The sequence below is a fragment of the Sinocyclocheilus rhinocerous genome, unplaced genomic scaffold (genome assembly GCF_001515625.1).
Source record: "Sinocyclocheilus rhinocerous isolate Xijiao unplaced genomic scaffold, SAMN03320098_v1.1 scaffold85, whole genome shotgun sequence".
Classification (NCBI taxonomy): domain Eukaryota; kingdom Metazoa; phylum Chordata; class Actinopteri; order Cypriniformes; family Cyprinidae; genus Sinocyclocheilus; species Sinocyclocheilus rhinocerous.
The window spans coordinates 1,666,456-1,675,910 of NW_015649998.1; the positions used below are offsets into that span (position 1 = coordinate 1,666,456).

A 9,455-nucleotide genomic window follows, 5' to 3' on the forward strand; every position below is an offset into this window, starting at 1 on the left:
GAAGAGGCATTTAGATGTAGGCCTATTTACATTATTTAATTCAGCTCAGAGGGACATGAATGGATTTAACCTGCAGTTACAAATGCATAAATAATATTTTGTTATTTTAAACATAAAACATTGAATACTGATATTTACAATTATTTTAAAAACGAAAAGACACTTTAAATATGAAATTAAAACCACCAGTAGGTGGCAGCAAATCACTGTTAATAAGCGAGTCATTGCGATTGAACCGAATCATTTAAACGGTTGATTCATTCAGGAACGAAACACCTTCATGTTGCTCAGAGCCGCAAAACAGCACTGTGGCTGTGTTTGGAATTCTATTTTTGCTGGCGAAATAAAGCAAAAACAGGCAATATAGTGTCTAAAACGTAAGTTTTTTAATATTAACTTCTTGTTTACTGAACTATTGCATAAAATCAGTATCACATTTGTAATCATGCTGATTTTAGAGGTGAAAACTGGCACTCTTCGTGTGATATTGACTAACTTTCTTTCTGTGGTATTTTTATGCACAATGGCGCTTAGTCTTCCACAAAACATAGCTAACGCAGGGACATCATAACTAGCCACCATATTGATTTACGGTCTTAAATATGTCCAGCGAGCACTTTTTTTTTTTTTTACAGTCTATGGTCCTGCGTTTATCGGGTTGTGCGTCAGTAATAATGGTCCGTGGGGAAACACGGTGTTCCGTGTGTAGTTACAGTAAATGGACTAAACGATGATTTTTTGTATTAGAGTTACTCGACGTATTCGAGGAATCGTTTAAGCCCTACTTCATGTTTGTGTCAATATTTCCAAGAACCTGGTTCTGGAGAGATGGGTTCTGGTTATTAAAGACAATAGTCTGTCTTTGGATGTCACTTCACATGCAGATTGGTATGACATTGGAATCCTAAAAGGGGATTAAGCAGTAAAATACAAAGTGACCTACACATTAAACGGAAGGATTTCTGAACAGGTGATTCATATATATAACCTCATATGAGCCACAGAACAATTGGAAATAGTTGTAAAGTAGCAGCAAATCCTCTGCTTATGTTAAACCACTCTTTCCAAGAATTTGATTTTAGAAGGATCTCATTGACAAACAGATGCCATTAATATTTTGTCAACAGAAGTGCTATTGCAATCACAGCCCATTTTGGGTAATGCATGCTGGGTAATGTGCAAGTAACTTTCATGGCTAGCCAAACCATGCTGAAAATGGCTTACCAGATCTCCAGGCTCGGCGAAGAAAGGCAAAGGCAAAGGAAAGAGCTGCTCTTGATCCCACCCTGGCCAAACCCTCCACTCCTTTACTGACTGGCCGAGCACTGAGGAAACAGACAAAAACATTTCGGCCTATTATTTTCATTGCTTCTATATAAAGCAGTTTCAAATGTAATCCAATTTCAATCAAAGCTCTGTTCCTCATACCTTTTGTTAATATCGACGGCAGAGAGTGGAGGGCTGGGGGGACTTTTCCAGCGCACTTTGTACTTTTCCTCCATCATACTGTGGGTGAGTGAGATGAGGTAGCGCTCCAGGATCACCAGTCTCTGGCTCAGGAGCAGAGCGGAGAGTGTGCTCTTAGCCGTCTGTGAAGATAGCTTTTGTTGGTCGTCTACCAGTGCCATCAGACAGTCCTTCAGCTCTCCAGTTTCTGTGTAAAAAAAAGATGAGATATACAAGTAAATAAAATGATAACTTTTTACTTCAGGATTGCTTTTACTTGATTAATTTTATTATTTAGTGTCATTCCAGGTTTCTTTTTTGTGTGTTGCTCTGTATTTTGCGTTTTAATTTTCATTGTTGTGAACCGCTTTGAGAACGCAATTTTTAAAGGCGCTATACCAGATAAATGTATTACTATTATTTTAATGTAGTAAAACAAATGGCAAAACATCCATGTAATATTATCATTTTATTTTTAATCAACTAATAATGATGCTGTATAACAATGTTCGCTGCAATTTGAGTCCTTGAAGTGCATTCCAGTCTAAAGCCTTCATTTTGCTTGCCTGAAACTGTCTGCCTGGCTCCACTGGACTGTTGTTACGGATGTGCATGCATTCAGCTCTTCACAGCCTCTGGATAAAAGCCTCATACAGGCAGACAGGGTGAATTAAAATAGCCGATCTGAAATCCACTTAAGCCTTATGTAAGCCAAGCTGCCTAACCCTCACAGGCCCTGAAGCAGTGTAGTCTGTACAGCAGCACTAAGAGGTTATAGTGCATGGTACTGTGAGAAAAAGAAAGGGTTTGAGCATGTCATACAAAGATAAGTAAAGGAATGGCTTTTACTTCCACATAGCTATTCATTTCGCTTTTAACAAGCTCCCACAGAAGCTAAAAAGCACTTGTTCATTTCCTGCAATTCAATACTATGCTTCTAGTATAGCAGTTGGTGCTGTTATCAGTAAATGTCCTCTTTTTCACCACCACTTTTATTGCTAGAACAATGGAGAGATGACAGGAAATGATAGGCTCTTCTACTGGTCTCTTTCAGGGGCCAGATGATCCAGATCAAAACTCACTTTAACATTTACAGGCTATTTTACAAAAGGAAAACCCAATCTAAAATTCATATATTTCACTTTCAATCTGTGTGAGAATAAAATTGCCATCTGTTCTTTTATTTTACATGAGGAATAAATTTAAAAGGAAAATGAATCTATTAATTTCTCTATAAGCATCCCATTCAGTGAAAAAAATGAGACTTTCTTTGTCCTTCACATTATTCTTTGAATTACTCTACAGTTCAAAAGTTTGGGGTCAGTACGTTTTTTTTTTTTTTTTTAATTAATTAATACTTTTATTCAGAAAGAATTAAATAAATTGATCAAAAGTGACAGTAAAAGACATTCATAATGTTACAAAAGATTTCTCTTTTTTTTTTTATGCTATTTCAACTTTCAATCCATCAATAGAATCCTGAATTTTACGAGGAATACATTTAAAAGAAATTAGTTCAAAGGTTTGGGGTCAGTACTTTTTTTTTTTTTTAAGAAATTAATACTTTTATTCAGCTAGAATGCAATAAAGTGATCAAAAGTGACAGTAAAGACATTCATAATGTTACAAAAGATTTCTATTTTTTTTAAATGCTATTTATTTCAACTTTCTATCCATCAATAGAATCCTGAAAAAAAGTAAAAAAGTTGTCTGCTGTTTTCATCAGAAGACAGAATTATTACATTTTGATAAATTACGATGTTGAAAAATATCATTAAGCTGAGAAACTATTTTTAACATTGATAAAAATAAGAAATGTTTCTTGTGCATGAAATCAGCATATCAGAATGATTTCTGAAGGATCATGTGATACTGAAGACCGGAGTAATGCCTGCTGAAAATTCAGCTTTGAAATTAAAATATATTACAATAAAAACAGTTACTTTAAATTGTAATAGTATTTCACAATAGTACTGTTTTACAGTATTTTTGATCAAATAAATGCAGCCTTGGTGGGCATAAAATACCTAATCTTAATCTTACTGATCCCAAATATTTGAACAGTAGTGTAACTTGGCGTATTAAGCAAATGTTTTTAATTCTGCAGTAAACACTGTTATGGACATAGTATTTTGCAATAGGATGTTATAGGAAATCCTGCTGAGGTGGTGTGTTGGACTGCACCAGCTCTACTACCATGTGATGTTCATAGGGGGCCTATGTGACTTTCCATCAACATGTTCTTATCACTACCCACCAGAAAGCTGCTCCACCTAGACCTGTCTGTAAACACACAGGGCCTACAACCACACACAGGGCAAAAATAACCTCACAGACAGTATGTACAGTCACCCGAGCCCCAAACACCTCACGCGCCAACCAGAAAACACACACACACACAAACCGAAACACATGCAGGGTAACACACACTGTGTGCGTGTCTGCCAGAGAAGGAGTAGGTCACCTGTGTGGTGACAGGGCTGAATAACTGGGCCACATTTAGATGTGGCAAATCCATCTGCTATCCTACATTACAGCACTTTGCTGATGAGAAACTCGGCCAATGGAAACTGCTCAAGGGTTTGCACTAATGGCGCTTTTCCACTGATGTGCTGAGGAGGGAGAACAACGCATGAAGTTGGGGGTGTTGTGTATGATTAGATGCAGGATGACACATGCTGAAGTTTAATACTTAAAGATGAAACGGAAGTAGTAACGTATCTTTTCTTCTGTATTGTGACAGATCGGAGTGAAAAAGATTATTAAAAAAAAAAAAGTATGGTGGGTACTTGGTTCTATGCAATGGTTTTTAAGACGTTAGTGTTGAACTCAAAAATGGAGGGAGATGATGTCAAAAATTGGTCTTCTTTTCAATTTTGTGATTGGTTACAGAAGTAATTTTCTCCAACACTAAACATACCCAAAACACAGGATATGGTCCTCCTTTTTAAAAAATCTAGACGGCATGCAACTAAATAAAATAGAGAGCAAGATGTTGAAAAACGCTTCATTTTTGCACGTTTTTGTGCACGTGGGAAATCCTATGCAGATTAAGCCAATGATGTGTGCGTGGGATGACCGTGCAAGATGACAGTCAGCGGATGCAGTAATCAGCATGTTGAGTTCAGCATTCTCTATTTGAACCCAGAGCATGTCATTAAATATCACCACCCACCTGGCTGCCTCCCCCAGTCCCACATCTCAATGATGGAGTGATGGAAAGATGAAGCCGCCACCTCCTCCTCTTCCTTCTTTTCCTTATCGTTTGTATCATCTTTCTTTTGGGTGCAATCAGCACAGTCCTCTGAGAAGTTGATACATTTTAGAAGTTTAGAAAACTAAAAACCTTTAAGGAAAGAAGCTAACTTCACAAATATATCGTAATCCATTAGGATTCAAGGGTAACATGGCTTTTTACCTGGATGGGCGGATTCTTCTCTGTCAAAGACAATCTCTCCATCCTTCACCATCTCGTTCCACATCTCGCTCAGTCCTTCAGGAGAGAAGGCTCTCTGTAACACAGAAGAGATAATATTATAGCCATATAAACTGAAAATACTGTATATATAAATATATTACTTTATAATGTACATAAAATATGAAAACAAAAAAAAAGTTTAATGTTTTTCTGGTGTGGCCAGTAAAAAAAAAAAAAATTATATATATATATACACACACATTATTTTTGTAGAAACTGCAAGTATTTTTAATTAATAGAAAGTTTAGTAGAACAGCTTTTATTAAAAAAACAGAAATCTTTCATAACAGCTGATATACAAAAATGGCAGAGAAGGCAGTTATCTTTTGGTGACTGACCATTAGCATCTGTAACATTTATATTTCGGCCAACTAGCCCATTGAAATGCCACCAAAGGCTCACTGAGGACTTAGCAATAATTACTGAAATTCAGAGCCCAGACTCAAGTTTGTCTCAAAACGTACTGCGCCATGGTACAACAGTAATACCCATTCTCTCAAGAAAAAAACTCGTAGTCTTGAGCATCAAAAATTAATTGACACAACAGACTTCAAACTGTAAAAAGCAGAGAGACTTTTACAACCACTGAGTTGATGCTAATAACAGCTACAGCACCTTGAGCAATACTCCAGACAAATGTGACAGAGACCCAAACACACACAGATACAAATAAACAGCATTTTGGGGTGTTGATTTTATAAGACATCACTTCACTACTACCAGGAATCAGTACTAAATTCATCCAGTGTTTTAAAACTTAATCTGTTGTACAATTATTCACAGCAGCACATGCATAAAATTTCTGTGTAATCACTTTAATATAGCAATGTACTAGCTAAAAAAGGGTTATTGTAACCCTAACCTAAATTGTAAATGAAACTAATCGCAAACTTGTGAATCAAAATTGAAATGAATTGTGAAATTTGTCTTAATACCCAGCCCTACTTACTGCAATTTTTTTTTTTTTTAAATAAGTAAATAAATCATAAAAAGTCTGTGATTTTTTAAAAATAAATATATGCACTGCGTGTTTCAAAGTGAAGCACTGCTATGCGTTCTTTACACAAACAACGCATGATCTGGTGTTTTCAGTGTCTCAGAAATGGCTTGGTTGGATTCTGCTCCTTATGATTGCACAGTTGTATGGTTTAAATAATAATTTTATTATTTATAATTAATAATATATAATTGTTAATATTATTATTGTTGTTATATTTTCCATATATTCCTTTGCAGTGAATAATACAACAGTAATATTCAGTGAATAATACAACAGTAATATTCAGTGAATAATACAACAGTAATATTCAGTGAATAATACAATAGTAATATTCAGTGAATAATACAATAGTAATGTTTCCTATTTTGTTTCATATTTTATTCAGTAATATTAATCAACAAAAATAACAATAATAGGTATTACAATTATTTTATAGTCATATACTCATATTGCTATACAATCACTCAATCTTTGGTCAAATTCTGCAGTCCTAAAAAACAAGCACAGCTTTATATATACACACACCTATACTTTTGTCTTTAAACTATATATATATATATATATATATATATATATATATATATAAATAATTTGTATACTTCTCACAAACAAAAAGGGACCCAGACAGCTTCTGACAACCTCATAATAATCATAAAATCAGGCCGCATGGGAAGTTTCCCTGTAAACACCAACAGGAGGCCAGAAAAATAAGCATAGAGAGACTTCTGTTCGCTTTAAGAGCTCTGACAGAAAGGCACATTGACAGAAATGCTGTTACCACATTGCTAAGGGAACAGTGTTTAAAAATGCACACAATGCAAGCTTTTCAACAGTTTAAGACCTTAAGCAATACTTTTAATATGCTACTGACCAGAATAAATGATCTATTTCCACTCAGCATCAGTACTCACCGAGAAACAAGATTCAAAAGATTTCCAGTGTCAAAAAAAAAAAAAAAAAAATCCTGCTTAGGTACACACTGCCTGTGTCACTGAACACAGCTAAAAGATGTAAATGTTGACCAACGGTGCAACTAAATAGCTTTCGGATAAGGACTTCAATAAATCCCTGCCCCCCTAAAAAACATCAACACTCTATATTTAGCATCAAGGACTATATATGAACCAATGACCAAATTCATTCCAAAATTTACCTGCAAGTCTATCTTCAGCCATTTGTCGTGGAAGCGCAGCTGGGCATCAAGGGAAAAAGATGGAGACGGCATCCTTCCCTCGGCTGTCCAGGCTGCAGATGCAGCCTTCCCTAAAGAGACACATTCACAGATCAAACAACAAGTTAACACTGTGAAGCTCTGACCAGCAAAACAGATCACGTCATGCTATCTATATCTCATTAAAACAACTATCCCCCCCAGTTTATATTGATTATTTGCATATGGATTTTCCCAAAGGCGCAGTTGTTCAGTGCAGCACAGTCTGTAGTTCAAGATGCAATCCAGCAGTTTCAGATAATTGGGAACCATCTTCATAGCCAAATTAAGAACTATTTATTCATTCCACATTCAGTATAATACTGTTTAAAATTTATCTTAAACATCTAGAAATTAAAGGGATCGTTCACTCCACAACCAAAATCTGCTCTTTGCAAACTTCATATGAATTTCAAGAGTTTTTGAAGAATGTTTCCCATTAAATGCACTGTGTCTGAAGATGTTATGCCTCAAAACGTACCCAAATTCAATATAGTCCACAATATTTCTGTACCAAGTCTTTTCAAGTCATATGATTATATTCGAGGGAGCACAACGCTTGCGTCATGGTACTGTCGTAAACGCGTGTCCAAAGTGATGCAGTAGAGACGAAAATGTGGAATAAAGTCGTTATTTTTGTTTTCTTTGCGCAAAAACGTATTCTCGTAGCTTCGTAACTTTGCAGTTGAACCACTGATGTCACACGGACTACTTTGTCGATCATCTTGGTACTTTTCTGGACCTTGAACGTGGTAGTTACCTTGCTGTCTATGGGAGGGTCAGAGAGCCCTCAGATTTCATCAAAAATATCTTAAATTTTGTTCCAAAGATGAACGAAGCTCTTACGGGTTTGGAACAACACGAGGGTGAGTAATTAATGACAGAATTTTCATTTTTGGGTGAACTAACCCTTTAATGAGGTTTGACATATTTAGTCTACGCCTATTTCACTGCTCAACGCATTCTTCAAAATTTCCCCTTTTGTCTTCTATAAAGTCATATGGCTTTGGAATGACATAAGGATCTGTAGATATTGGCGTATGTTAAATTTTTTGTGTGAAGTCCCTTTACCTTCAAGCGTAAATCAACCTTGAAATGTTAAAATGCGTCTTCCACCTCTTTCCACAGTTCATAAAATGGACAAATGAGCCATTTTAGCAATAAAATATGAAAATAACATTATTCAAAATGATTAAAATATGATTGTGGTACTGTGTTAAAGCATCCACACCTGATCGAACAGGAGAGCATCACTGAAATAATTTATTAAAACAAACTGGGTGTTGGCTTGGTCATATTCTCCTATTCATATCTAATCATCCGAGTCAACATGTAGAGGTGAGTAGAATATTGTTTATTTAATCAACAGATGATGCTGTAATGCTGCAGGTTGCTATCTGTGATCGGTGTGTTGCTGATTGAACTCGGGCTGTCAGCGGCTAGCAGCTAAAATACAGGACGTTCCTAAATACCGACAGCGCTTTGACTTACTATTCTTGAACACGCCACAGCCTAAAATACCGCAAACCAGTTATCTTTTCCTGTCCTAGAAGTCTTTTCGGAATCAACGCATGTTTTACCTGTTTGGATATCTTACTGACTCCTTGCTTCTTCGGTCCTACCACCAGCTTTACAGCACTTTAATGTCGGCCGCGTCGTGTGTTGACTGACAGCATCGGCAGCCAAACAAATGAAGAAGAATCAGATGACGTACAACAAACGGGGGGCGGGACGACGCAAAGGCCAATCACAGGCTGGGATGGACACACATGGAGCACGACGTTCACTAAAATGAAAATTTATCAAATTTCGTTTTAACGTTTTTATACAGTCTATGGTTTTAACGCATAAACTATAATATACAAATAAGTATTTTTTTCTAGGACTTACCTATATGGGGAGTTGAAGCATAATATATGTGTTTTATAATTTTAGGCTAAATTTTCTACAACTGGTCACGATTTTTAGAGTTTTTAATCATTTTATTTCCTTTTTTATTACACTAGGTTCCTTTTTATGATCATGATGTTTGACAAAATAATTCTTAAAAGTACAACTATTCGATATAGTTTCATAATTAATATGAGCTCATAAAATAGCATGAGTAACATTATACAAGAATAAGGAAAATTTTTGTATTTTTTTAAAGGGTGGCAAATTAATTTAGCATTATTGAAGTGTTTTATAAAGTGTACAGGTTAGACTAACTCATGAAATCATGTTTAAAATACTCTTGTTTTGGTTAAAAGAATTTAAAGGAAGCTATTTTTTTATTATTATTGCTTAAATGAAATACAAACTTTAATACCCCCCCCCCCCAA

At 35.6% G+C, this 9,455-nt stretch overlaps 1 protein-coding gene across 1 annotated transcript in view; it reads right to left on the reverse strand.

Annotated features, from left to right (window-relative positions):
• The window catches only part of LOC107711008 (E3 ubiquitin-protein ligase HERC2-like), a 60,890-nt gene extending 52,093 nt beyond the window's left edge, over positions 1-8,797 (reverse strand). The window contains exons 1-6 of the mRNA XM_016515909.1: positions 8,715-8,797; positions 7,078-7,187; positions 4,865-4,958; positions 4,622-4,750; positions 1,429-1,654; positions 1,225-1,325 (exon numbers count right to left, since the gene is read on the reverse strand). Coding sequence (XP_016371395.1) covers positions 1,225-1,325; positions 1,429-1,654; positions 4,622-4,750; positions 4,865-4,958; positions 7,078-7,149 — 622 coding nt within the window. The 5' untranslated portion in view covers positions 7,150-7,187; positions 8,715-8,797. The remainder of the gene's footprint in view (positions 1-1,224; positions 1,326-1,428; positions 1,655-4,621; positions 4,751-4,864; positions 4,959-7,077; positions 7,188-8,714) is intronic.
• Positions 8,798-9,455: the final 658 nt, after the last annotated feature.